The sequence below is a fragment of the Oncorhynchus mykiss genome, chromosome 7, assembly GCF_057628025.1.
Source record: "Oncorhynchus mykiss isolate SJ-2025 chromosome 7, ASM5762802v1, whole genome shotgun sequence".
Lineage (NCBI taxonomy): Eukaryota > Metazoa > Chordata > Actinopteri > Salmoniformes > Salmonidae > Oncorhynchus > Oncorhynchus mykiss.
The window spans coordinates 50,627,501-50,641,388 of record NC_143028.1 but is presented as its reverse complement, the minus strand read 5'-3'; the positions used below and the strand labels follow the sequence as shown (position 1 = coordinate 50,641,388).

The following is a 13,888-nucleotide window of genomic DNA, read 5'->3' as shown; positions in this document are numbered from 1 at the left end:
GTGTCAACCAAACAACCCAGCAGTTGGGTCAAATAAACAACCCACCAGTTGTGTCAACCAAACAACCCAGCAGTTGGGTCAACCAAACAACCCACCAGTTGTGTCAAATAAACAACCCAGCAGTTGTGTCAAATAAACAACCCAGCAGTTGTGTCAACCAAACAACCCAGCAGTTGTGTCAACCAAACAACCCAGCAGTTGTGTCAATCAAACAACTCGTTTTAGAGTGTGTGTATTTTTGTGAGTGTGTATGTGGACTAATTTGCGAAGGTGTGTGAGGTGAGAAGGTCGGGGGGCGTGTTTGGTGCTAGCAATGACAGCGTTGTGTTAAATATTTGACAGTTGTGTTGTATGTGTGGGTGTGTGATTGTGTGTTATGTGTGTGATGTGTGTTTAATATTTGACAGACTTGAGATGTTGCCTGCCAGGTAAGAGTGGTTGCCATGCCGAACCAAACAGAACAAACACACTCCCGCCTCCAACACACACCCAGATCATAGCACCTCATCACACACCCCTCACCAACCAACAACCAGGACATGTTAACTGGTGCCCAAAGACGGCTAACATAAGCTTTCGCTGGCTGCGAAGTGTGTGTGTGGCTGGGTGTTACATTGCTAAAATAAGCATTTGTAAGTGTTTGGCTATGCTCACTGATGGGGATGTGCTCGAGGACTAAACAGGCTTTATAGAATTGGCAAGTGTGAGACTGTGTGTGTGTGTGGTGTGTGTGTGTGTGTGTGTGTGTGTGTGTGTGTGTGTGTGTGTGTGTGTGGGTGTGTGTGGGTGTGTCTGTGCCAGAGGATACAATCACAACCAGTGTCAGCACCTCAACATAGACACATCTAGACATGCTGGGCTGGGACTGAGCCCAGGAAGGAGTGTGTGTGTGTGTGTGTGTGTGTGTGTTACCTGCTGAAGCATAAGGGCCTGTTGTTGTTGCAGCAGGGCCTGTAGCTGAGGAGGGGACAGGATCTGCTGCATCTGTTGAGGACTGATCATCTGGGGGGTCAACATAGCCATGGACATTGGCACCTAGAAGGAGTGGACCACAGAGAGTTGCATATATAGCACACACACTCACATGTATGTGCACACAAGCACACACGCACAAACACACACACATCCTTGACACTGTGACACACACTGCTGGCATGGTGATAAAGTTGGCACTGTGTGTGTGAAATCAAAGAGAGATAAAACCTAGCGATGTAATCTCCCTATGGAATATAAAGTCTTATCTGCTCCAATAAACAGATGATTATGAGTCTCCATCCACACAATCAGGTCTTTGAGAGCAGAAAGGCACAACAAACAATCAGATCAGATGTTATCTGGGAAAAGGCTGGAGGCAGGCTGGGACACAGACACATTTGGCAGCAACGGGTGATGCGCCGCGCTAGCAGATTCTAAACACACACACACACACACACACACACACACACACAGATTTGGCAGCGTGCAGTGATGCATCGGGATAGCAGATACAGCGCAATGCTAATCTGATTACAAACATACTGTGACTGAATGGAGACAAACTAACCGCTCAGAGAATAACACCACTGACAGAGTAACAGAAAGCATTGGTGATATCCTCTGGCCAGGAGCTAACGCAAACAGCATCCACCTGTCGATTGAACACACATACAAGCACATACTGCATGGTACGCACACACATCCACCTGATGATTAAGTGCTTTCCTCCTCTGTCAGTGAATTTGCCTTGAACACTACAGATTTCACAGCCATCAAGTAAACTCCACAGTCAGCCCACAGAGAGAGAGAAGAGGGGAGAGAAGAGGGGAGAGAAGAGAGGGAAAGAGAGAGAGAGAGAAGAGGGGAGAGAAGAGGGGGGAGAAGAGAGGGAACGAGAGAGAGAGAAGAGGGGAGAGAAGAGGGGGGAGAAGAGGGAACGAGAGAGAGAGTGAAGGAGAAAGACTGAGACAGATAGAAATAGACAGATTAAAAGAGAGAGCAAGAGAAATCCATGCTGTTGTTGAGTCCTACACTCTTAGAATCAGTAGTGACTTCAAGAACCCTGGAGTTCCTCAAGGAACCATTGCTAGTCAAATGTTCATAGTTACACCTTTGGTTAATTGCGGGGTTCTTGGAGGAACCTTTAATTGTTCAATGTAGCAACCTTCCTGGAGGAACCCTGGAGTGGAGGTGTGGCTTAGTAGGGGCGTGGCTTTAATATATATATCTCTATGGGCCACCTGTTAGAGTCCATGTCATTCCTGTTCATCTGTTTTGTTGTATTGTCATCCCATGTTAAGGTTGAACACTGATAGTTTTGTAGCTTTAATGAGTCTAACAGAGGTGATGAGTTCCTCAAGAGCCTATGCAAATCCAAAAGTTGGAATAGTTACCACTTTATTACTGTGTGTAATCAGCCATGTTAATATTATTAATATAGTAGAATATGTAATATGCATAAATGTTCAAGGAAGATTTTAATTTAGCCAACTTAACATGGTGAACAGGAAAGACATAAGCCACCCCTCCAATGATAGGCTGCTACCCCCCAATATATTATTAAAAAGGTTTAAATTGAGCCCTTCCCATCACAAAAGGTTTCCGGGTTTCAACCTTCACACAGAAGTTCCTTGAAAAACCCTTTTCAGAGGGGTTTTGGCAACCCAGTGTGGCAACCCAAAAGGTTCTTCCAGGCACTTTTACAGCTGATACCCAGCAGGTGAGCTATGATCCTCTTTCACGAGAGATGAAGTGAAAGAGAGAGATGATAACCTCTTCCTTTACAGCCCACAGCTCAATAGAAATAATACTCTGTGCTCAATACAAATAAGGCCTGTTAGGAAGAGATGGCTGCTTTAACAGAGATATACGACCCTGGGTTAGAACCTCCCGTATATGGACATTAATCTCAAATCCTCACGTGGAAAAACAGCTTTTCTCTCTCTTCCTCTCTCCCCTCGCTCTGTTTGTTTCTCTCTCTCGTTGCCGCTCTCCTCCTCGCTCTGTCTGTTTCCCTCTCTCTCTGCCTCTCCCCCTCGCTCTGTCTGTTCCCTCTCTCTCTGCCTCTCTCCTCCTCGCTCTGTCTGTTTCCCTCTCTCTCTGCCTCTCTCCCCTCGCTCTGTCTGTTTCCCTCTCGCTCTGCCTTTCTCCCCCTCGCTCTGTCTGTTTCTCTCTCTCTCCTTGTCTCTAGTTCTGTTCTTCCGTCTCTCTGTTTCTCTCTCACTCTCTCATTCTGATATTGGCAGTCATCTGTTTTGCAGCGCTGCATGGCTGCGTGTCTCCCTGAGCAGTCTATTTATTCGCTGCCTGAGGGGCGGCAGGGGAGAGAGGGAGGTAGAGAGAGATAAACAGAGAGACAAAGAGGAAGAGCTGTCAGTGGTAAATTAAATCTGTAAAGGGCTGATTTGACTTTGTAAACAAGATTGGCCATAAATACTAACACCCTCCCTCCCTCCCTGTGTTATCAGCTGCAGCCTGTGTGTCGGGCCCTGTCCAATCCCTTATTGTAAGCTGCCATATCGTGATCAAACAAGCCATCCATATCACAACACACTCAGGGAGAGGAGGGGAGAGGGGGAGACTGAGAGGGAGGGTGAAGGTAAGGGGTAAAGGGAACAAGGGTAGACAGGTACAACAAGGGTGGGTGCCAAGAGATCTGTGTCTATCGACCTGTCTTTCTGTGTGTCTGTAGAGGGAGAGTGACCCCTTATTGTTTATCTGACATCCACACAGAGAGGATCACAGTGACATAACAACACACGACACACAATCAACAGGGACCTGGGCATTAGGAGGGCAAATGATAGTGTGAGGGGGGGTGAGGAAGGGTGAGGTGGGGGTGAGCAGGTGAGGCATTGTGTGGGTGAGGAGCAGGTGAGGGTGAGGAAGGGTGAGGTGGGGGTGAGCAGGTGAGGCGGCATGGGTGAGGAGCAGGTGAGGAAGGGTGAGGTGGGGGTGAGCAGGTGAGGGTGAGGAAGGGTGAGATGGGGGTGAGCAGGTGAGGGTGAGGAAGGGTGAGATGTGGGTGAGAAGGTGAGGGTGAGGAGCAGATGAGGGTGAGGAAGGGTGAGGTGAGGGTGAGGAGCAGGTGAGGGTGAGGAAGGGTGAGAAGGTGAGGGTGAGGAAGGGTGAGAAGGTGAGGGTGAGGAGCAGGTGAGGGTGAGGAAGGGTGAGGTGAGGGTGAGGAAGGGTGAGAAGGTGAGGGTGAGGAGCAGGTGAGGGTGAGGAAGGGTGAGGTGAGGAGCAGGTGAGGGTGAGGAAGGGTGAGAAGGTGAGGGTGAGGAGCAGGTGAGGGTGAGGAAGGGTGAGGTGAGGGTGAGGAGCAGGTGAGGGTGAGGAAGGGTGAGAAGGTGAGGGTGAGGAGCAGGTGAGGGTGAGGAAGGGTGAGGTGAGGGTGAGGAGCAGGTGAGGGTGAGGAAGGGTGAGGTGAGGGTGAGGAGCAGGTGAGGGTGAGGAAGGGTGAGAAGGTGAGGGTGAGGAACAGGTGAGGGTGAGGAAGGGTGAGGTGAGGGTGAGGAGCAGGTGAGGGTGAGGAAGGGTGAGAAGGTGAGGGTGAGGAGCAGGTGAGGGTGAGGAAGGGTGAGGTGAGGGTGAGGAGCAGGTGAGGGTGAGGAGCAGGTGAGGGTGAGGAAGGGTTAGTTGAGGATGAGGAAGGTTTGATGTACGCTTGGTGTCACAGCAGTTTGAATCCGCCAGCGCTGCCGGTGCTGCTCGTCACTCTTGGCTGGAAAATTAAAACCTGTAATTAATTGCTCTTGTGCATCCCATTCTCTCCTCCTGTCAAACACACACACACACAGTCTCTCCCCCTGACAACCCATACATTCTATTTCATACACATGCTCATTGACATTTTCAAGTTGCTGGCGCAATTATTACTGTAGTTATAGCACCTTTCTGTGTGTTGCCGGACGCACTGGTGGCAAGTCTGAAAATGTGTGTGTTTGTGTGTGTGTCCGTTCATGTGTGTGTGTAGTGTGTGACTGGGGCTGAAAGCTGAGTTGTTAAGGTTTGATGCTGTTAATTGCCCCTATAATCTAATATCACAAAGCGGTGTGATTACGGAAGGGCGCAGTGCGTCGGCTATACCTCGCCACCGCCTCCCAGCGCCAGGGAGAAAACAAAAGGGGCACCATTAGCGGTTTGACGGGCCCTAACAAAAGATGCTCACAATGTGGAATTATATTTTCATTCGGCTTTGTCTCTCCCTCTGAATGATTTCTTCCCTTTCATTGTCCTGTGAATAGGGGAGAGAGTGAAAAGCCAGGCAGTTTGAAGTCAGCCATTTATTAAATGCATTTCATTTTTCCCTCTCCTCTCTCTTCTTCTTTCTTCCCTTGGCGTTGCATGTTAATTTAAAAGAGAGAGATGCGAGGTAGATTAGTAGGAGCGGAGGTGGAGAGGGGGGAGAGGGGGGAGAGGGGGATGAGACAGCTAACACATCCAGGCTCCACTCTCAAACCTAGACAAAGACACACACGTTCCCTTTCAGAGAGACCGGAGAGAGAGGACGGAAGGGACAGGGGGAAAGAGAGGACATGGACAGAGAGACAAATTACAGACAGGAGGAATCAGCGAGGGGGGTTGGTAGAAGAAGGAGATAGAGAGAATGGACTATGTGCGATCTGGTCTGGTACATGACTAAAGCCTGTGTGTATGTGTGTGGGTCTGTGTCTGTGTGTATCTGTGTGTCTGTATGACAGACACACAGCACCATAAAAGTCAGAGACTGACAGAGGTCAACAGAGAGACACAGAACGAAGGGAGGAGAAGAGGATGAGAGGGGGAGGAGAAAGAGAGGGGGGGGGGAGAAGGGGAGGAGAGAGACACAACCATGTCGTTTCCAGAGAGTGGAGGGGTAATTAGAGAGGTTGTTTGAAGAGGGAGTTTAACTGATTAACAAACGAAGAGAGGGAGCGAGGGAGAGAGAGAGAGATGGAAGGCGAAAAAGTAAAAGGCATCGCATCCCAGAGGGAGGGAGAGAGGGAGAGAGGGAGATGTATCACGCATTTCAATGAGGCTAGATCTCGCACTCCTCTCCTCCCTTGATGACTTTTCATTCCAGACAAGGAGAGCCCTGATTTCCATTTCAGATGAAATCACATGGATGTGAGCAGCTATGGAGCACGGCTGGACCAGCTAATAACCACACTGTAGACTCAGGCCTGGATTCAAAAGGAACGCATGACATTTCATATGGTGGTTGGGGAATGCAAGTTTTCCAAACTCTTTTAGGATGATGACCCTGCTGTATGGGTGAAGACAGAACTATGGAAAGGGTATGAGGTGGATGGGTGTGTTGGTGGAGGGGTCGTTTCAACTGTTAAGGCCAGTCTAGTTGTAATGAGCTGTGGACCAAATGACCGTATTTAAACACACACACCATATTTAAATAAAGGCATGACGAATAGTGCCGCATTCTCTAGAGGCTCCTCTGCCAACTCCTATTAATGGCTAATTATCACATGGAGTGCTGCCGCACACACACACACACACACACACACACACACACACACACACACACACATACTTTTCATTGTGTGTAATATTAATGTAAAATTAAACTAAACTTCCAAGTATAATAATAATAATCCACACACATAGACAAGCAGGGCAGTGTTGTGAGAGAAGAAAAACAGTCTCTGTGCCCCCTGTGAACTTAACAAGTTGATGAATTTACAAATACAGCAATTTCCACCATGCATCTTTCACCCTAGCCCCCTGAGTATTTCCCTTATTGTATTGTGTATGTATATGACTGTGTGTGAGCATGCATGTGTGAGCATGTGTGTGTGTGTGTGTGTGTGTGTGTGTGTGTGTGTGTGTGTGTTTGTGTGTGTATGTGTGTATGTGTGTGTGTGTGTGTGTGTGTGTGTGTGTGTGTGTGTGTGTGTGTGTGTGTGTGTGTGTGTGTGTGTGTGTGTGTGTGTGTGTGTGTGTAGGTATGCGTGCGTGCGTGTGTGTGAGATGACCAGAGGAGTGATGTGAAAGAGAGAAACTAACCTAGAATCAAGAGTATAAACAGCCTTTACATCTAAGTGATCTATCCTGTCTGACACTCTATGGGGACACACACGAGGCACATCATTGAAAAAATGACAAGAAGGCAGGAGGAAAAGAGAGAAAGACTGACACAGGCCTCCGCTTCCTCTCCTATCCTCCCTCCCTCAGCTCCCTCTCACGTTAGGAACAAACCCCAGTGCTGTTTATCCCTGTCACTAAGAATTACCCACCTCACCCTGGGAGAGACCACTGTCACACACGCGCCCACATACACACACTCTCTCTCTCTCTCTCTCTCTCTACTGTCCTCCCTTTTCATCCGGGCATCTTTCTGTCATTCCCGAATCTCTCTCTCTCATGGTGTGTGGGTAACTCCTCTGCTTCCTGTTGTTTGGGTCATGATTTGTTTATTCATACAGTATCATCATCCTCCCTCCAGGTAAACAGGCTCTGTACTCATTAGGCTGAGGAATGAGGGGTGAGGGAGGTGAGAAGGGCCATTAGCAGAATGCGGAATACCAGGAGAGGAAAACAAAGTAGAGGAAAGAGGAAAATGAAATACTTGCTGGACTATGAGAAGAGGAAAAGAGGGGAGAGGAAAGAAGGGGAGGAGGGACTAGCTACTAGGCTATGAGGAGAGAGGAGGGACTAGCTACTAGGCTGGGAGGAGAGAGGAGGGACTAGCTACTAGGCTATGAGGAGAGAGGAGGGACTAGCTACTAGGCTAGGAGGAGAGAGGAGGGACTAGCTACTAGGCTAGGAGGAGAGAGGAGGGACTAGCTACTAGGCTAGGAGGAGAGAGGAGGGACTAGCTACTAGGCTATGAGGAGAGAGGAGGGACTAGCTACTAGGCTAGGAGGAGAGAGGAGGGACTAGCTACTAGGCTATGAGGAGGGAGGAGGGACTAGCTACTAGGCTAGGAGGAGAGAGGAGGGACTAGCTACTAGGCTAGGAGGAGAGAGGAGGGACTAGCTACTAGGCTAGGAGGAGAGAGGAGGGACTAGCTACTAGGCTAGGAGGAGAGAGGAGGGACTAGCTACTAGGCTATGAGGAGAGAGGAGGGACTAGCTACTAGGCTAGGAGGAGAGAGGAGGGACTAGCTACTAGGCTATGAGGAGGGAGGAGGGACTAGCTACTAGGCTATGAGGAGAGAGGAGGGACTAGCTACTAGGCTATGAGGAGAGAGGAGGGACTAGCTACTAGGCTAGGAGGAGAGAGGAGGGACTAGCTACTAGGCTATGAGGAGAGAGGAGGGACTAGCTACTAGGCTATGAGGAGAGAGGAGGGACTAGCTACTAGGCTAGGAGGAGAGAGGAGGGACTAGCTACTAGGCTATGAGGAGAGAGGAGGGACTAGCTACTAGGCTATGAGGAGAGAGGAGGGACTAGCTACTAGGCTAGGAGGAGAGAGGAGGGACTAGCTACTAGGCTAGGAGGAGAGAGGAGGGACTAGCTACTAGGCTAGGAGGAGAGAGGAGGAACTTAGAGCGTCACACAGCCCGCTTCAAATGGCCCCTGTGGTAATAGGAGTGTGTGGGGAGAAGGAAGGTATATTTTACGAGGGGGTGAAGGCTGTGTGTGTGTGCGTGTGTGTGCGCGCGCGTGTGTGTGTGTGTGTGTGTGTGTGTGTGTGTGTGTGTGTGTGTCATAAACAAAGGGTGAGGCCTATCATATGAGTGTGGGTATAGAGAATGAAGGGTCTCCTTTGAGTGGGAACGATGTGCTGTCACTCTCATTACAAGCTGATGACAACCACACAGGTGGGTTACCAGCTGTCTCTTGCAGGAGATACTAGGTCTTCTAGCCTGCTGTCTCTAAAGAGGACAAACATGGGCCTTACAGCGAGGACAGACTGGATGGATACTGTATCATTTATTCACAATTTGGACTTGGAGGGATTCAACCCGCAGAGTTGGGGAGGTCACTGGTGGCTAAGGGACTGCTGAGGTGGAGGTAAGACAGAGAGGGGGACAGGGGCTGGGAAGAGGGGGAGAGGGGCTGTGCTGTGGTGGGACTTAAGGCAGGGGAATAGGGGCTGGGGATCTGGGGATTATGGTTGGGGTGGGTCTGTCAGTGGCGTATTTTCGCGGTGTACTGAGGCTTGTCCAGCCCAGTGTCCTGGGACCACTCTGACAGGGGCCTGACAAACACACACACACACACACACACACACACACACACACACACACATATATATTTATACATACACACACACTTACGTGCACACAAACACACACCTCACTCTTAAACGGGCCAGCCAAATGGGAAAACCCTTCTGGAGCGGACGGCCTGACACCAGCAAGTTCAAGTGGAAAATCCTCCTCTTTCGTCGCTCCTTCACTTCCTCCTTCCCTTCCTCCCTCTCTACCCCCACTCCATCCATCTAACGTCCCAGTGCCTCAGAATAAAAATGATGACAAAGGTCCAGAGACACAACAGACGGGATGACACACACACAGCGAGAGAGAAACACACAGACACGCTCACACTTCGGGCACTTCAGAGGGAAGTGTAAGAGCCGTTATCGACTCGGCTTCATTACTGATTTCACTCGTGTTTCAAATCACAAAATAGTTTCACACTCCACTACCCAGACCCCAACTCTCCCTCTCCATCCCCAACCCCCTATCCCTCCCTCATCTACTCCCTTCATCCTCCATTCACTCCACTACCCAGACCCCAACTCTCCTTCTCCATCCCCAACCCTCTATCCCTCCCTCATCTACTCCCTTCATATCGCCACATCTCTTCCACTCCCTCAATTCCCATGGGGGACCAGTTTGACTGTTGCTCTGGATAAGAGTGTCTGTTAAATGACCTAAACATTATGTGTATGCTTGTCATCCAGGACTAGGGAGATTTTAGGATAGAAATAAACGGAACAGAGCTTTCCAAGAGGAAAACCTGGTTCAATCTGGTTTCCAACAGACAAATTCAGCTTTCATCAGGACAATAACCCAAAACAAGGCCAAATATACACTGGAGTTGCTTACCAAGATGACATTGAATGTTTCTGAGTGGCCTAGTTTTGACTTAAATCAGCTTGAAAATGAATGGCAACACTTGAAAATGGCTGTCAACTTGACAGAGCTTGAAGAATTATAAAAAGAATAATGTGCAAATATTGTACAATCCAGGTGTGCAAATCTCTTATAGTCTTACCCAGAAAGACTCACAGCTGTAATCGCTGCCAAAGGTGATTCTAACGTGTAGTGACTCAGGGGTGTGAATACTTACAGTATGTAAATGAGATATTTCTGTATTTCATTTTCAATACATTTGCAAACATCTCTAAAAACATGTTTTCACTTGGCCATTAAATGTTTTAATCCATTTTGAACTCTATTTAAACCATTTTGAGGATGTAACAGAACACATTGTGGAATAAGTCAAGAGGTATGAATACTTTCTGAAGGCCCTGTACATCTGAAGGAAGCAACACATCTTTTATTTAACATCATGATCTGTAAAGGGGCCATAGCCCCCCGTTTGTTCTCTCCACTGACACAGAGAAGAGAGGGAGGGAAGGAGGGGAAAGCTAATTAGCATTAATCTAATGTTTCTTTTTGTTTTTTCTAATTAAACGACATGAACACAGGACACACCATGCTATTCAATTACACACACACACCATGCTATTCAATTACACACACACACACCATGCTATTCAATTACACACACACACCATGCTATTCAATTACACACTACACACCATGCTATTCAATTACACACACACACCATGCTATTCAATTACATACTACACACCATGCTATTCAATTACACACACACACCATGCTATTCAATTACACACTACACACCATGCTATTCAATTACACACTACACACCATGCTATTCAATTACACACTACACACCATGCTATTCAATTACACACACACACACCATGCTATTCAATTACACACACACACACCATGCTATTCAATTACACACACACACCATGCTATTCAATTACACACTACACACCATGCTATTCAATTACACACTACACACCATGCTATTCAATTACACACTACACACCATGCTATTCAATTACACACACACACCATGGTATTCAATTACACACACACACCATGCTATTCAATTACACACACGCACACACCATGCTATTCAATTACACACACACACCATGCTATTCAATTACACACACACACACACCATGCTATTCAATTACACACACACACCATGCTATTCAATTACACACACACACCATGCTATTCAATTACACACACACACACCATGCTATTCAATTACACACTACACACCATGCTATTCAATTACACACACACACCATGCTATTCAATTACACACACACACCATGCTATTCAATTACACACACACACACACCATGCTATTCAATTACACACACACACCATGCTATTCAATTACACACACACACACACACCATGCTATTCAATTACACACACACACACACCATGCTATTCAATTACACACACTACACACCATGCTATTCAATTACACACTACACACCATGCTATTCAATTACACACACACACCATGCTATTCAATTACACACACACACACCATGCTATTCAATTACACACTACACACCATGCTATTCAATTACACACACACACCATGCTATTCAATTACACACTACACACCATGCTATTCAATTACACACTACACACCATGCTATTCAATTACACACACACACACCATGCTATTCAATTACACACACTACACACCAAGCTATTCAATTACACACACACACCATGCTATTCAATTACACACTACACACCATGCTATTCAATTACACACACACCATGCTATTCAATTACACACTACACACCATGCTATTCAATTACACACACACACCATGCTATTCAATTACACACACTATACATGGGCTGGAGTCAAATTTGTGTGTGTGTGGCCAATTAATTAGGGCCGATTTCAAGTTTTCATAATAATCGGAAATCTGTATTTTTGGACACCGATTTGGCCGATTTCTTTTTGTTTGTTTGTTTTATTACACCTTTATTTAATCTTTATTTGACTAGGGAAGTCAGTTAAGAACACATTCTTATTTTCAATGACGGCCTAGGAACGGTGGGTTAACTGCCTCGTTCAGGGGCAGGACGACAGATTTTTACCTTGTCATCTCGGGCGATTCAATCTTGCAACCTTACAGTTAACTAGTCCAACGCTCTAACCACCTGCCTCTCATTGCACTCCACGAGGAGCCTACCTGTTACGCGAATGCAGTAGAAGCCAAGGTAAGTTGCCAGCTAGCATTAAACTTATCTTATAAAAAACAATCAATCAATCAATCATAATCACTAGTTAACTACACATGGTTGATGATATTACTAGTTTATCTAGCGTGTCCTGCGTTGCATATAATCGATGCGGTGCATATCGTTGCTCCATTGTGTACCTAACCATGAACATCAATGCCTTTCTTAAAATCAATACACAGAAGTATATATTTTTAAACCTGCATATTTAGCTAAAAGAAATCCAGGTTAGCAGGCATTATTAACCAGGTGAAATTGTGTCACTGGCAATACTAAATTGCCTATAAGAACATCCAATAGTCAAAGGTTAATGAAATACAAATGGTATAGAGAGAAATAGTCCTATAATTCTTATAATAACTACAACCTAAAACTTCTTACCTGGAAATATTGAAGACTCATGTTAAAAGGAACTACCAGCTTTCATATGTTCTCAGGAACTAAAACGTTAGCTTTCTTACATGGCACATATTGCACTTTTACTTTCTTCTCCATCACTTTGTTTTTGCATTACTTAAACCTAACTGTACATGTTTCATTATTTATTTGAGGCTACATTGATTTTATTGATGTATTATATTAAGTTAAAATAAGTGTTCATTCAGTATTATTGTAATTATCATTATTACAAATACAGTGCCTTGCGAAAGTATTTGGCCCCCTTGAACTTTGCGACCTTTTGCCACATTTCAGGCTTCAAACATAAAGATATAAAACTGTATTTTTTTGTGAAGAATCAACAACAAGTGGGACACAATCATCAAGTGGAACGACATTTATTGGATATTTCTAACTTTTTTAACAAATCAAAAACTGAAAAATTGGGCGTGCAAAATTATTCAGCCCCCTTAAGTTAATACTTTGTAGCGCCACCTTTTGCTGCGATTACAGCTGTAAGTCGCTTGGGGTATGTCTCTATCAGTTTTGCACATCGAGAGACTGACATTTTTTCCCATTCCTCCTTGCAAAACAGCTCGAGCTCAGTGAGGTTGGATGGAGAGCATTTGTGAACAGCAGTTTTCAGTTCTTTCCACAGATTCTCGATTGGATTCAGGTCTGGACTTTGACTTGGCCATTCTAACACCTGGATATGTTTATTTTTGAACCATTCCATTGTAGATTTTGCTTTATGTTTTGGATCATTGTCTTGTTGGAAGACAAATCTCCATCCCAGTCTCAGGTCTTTTGCAGACTCCATCAGGTTTTCTTCCAGAATGGTCCTGTATTTGGCTCCATCCATCTTCCCTTCTCAATTTTAACCATCTTCCCTGTCCCTGCTGAAGAAAAGCAGGCCCAAACCATGATGCTGCCACCACCATGTTTGACAGTGGGGATGGTGTGTTCAGGGTGTTCAGCTGTGTTGCTTTTACGCCAAACATAACGTTTTGCATTGTTGCCAAAAAGTTCAATTTTGGTTTCATCTGACCAGAGCACCTTCTTCCACATGTTTGGTGTGTCTCCCAGGTGGCTTGTGGCAAACTCCAAAAAAGTTCAATTTCGGTTTCATCTGACCAGAGCACCTTCTTCCACATGTTTGGTGTGTCTCCCAGGTGGCTTGTGGCAAACTTTAAACAACACTTTTTATGGATATCTTTAAGAAATGGCTTTCTTCTTGCCACTCTTCCATAAAGGCCA

At 46.2% G+C, this 13,888-nt stretch overlaps 1 protein-coding gene and 1 long non-coding RNA gene across 9 annotated transcripts in view; one reads left to right on the top strand and one right to left on the bottom strand.

The window, feature by feature from the left end:
- Positions 1 to 13,888, top strand: part of LOC149982581 (uncharacterized) — a 338,493-nt gene that overhangs the window by 12,287 nt on the left and 312,318 nt on the right. The gene's annotated exons all lie outside the window — the stretch shown is intronic.
- The window catches only part of foxp4 (forkhead box P4), a 201,183-nt gene that overhangs the window by 71,497 nt on the left and 115,798 nt on the right, over positions 1 to 13,888 (bottom strand). For all 8 annotated transcript variants that reach the window (XM_090241240.1, XM_036983565.2, XM_090241238.1 and 5 more), the window contains exon 4: positions 913 to 1,035. In XM_090241240.1, the coding sequence (XP_090097366.1) occupies positions 913 to 1,035 (123 nt within the window). The remainder of the gene's footprint in view (positions 1 to 912; positions 1,036 to 13,888) is intronic.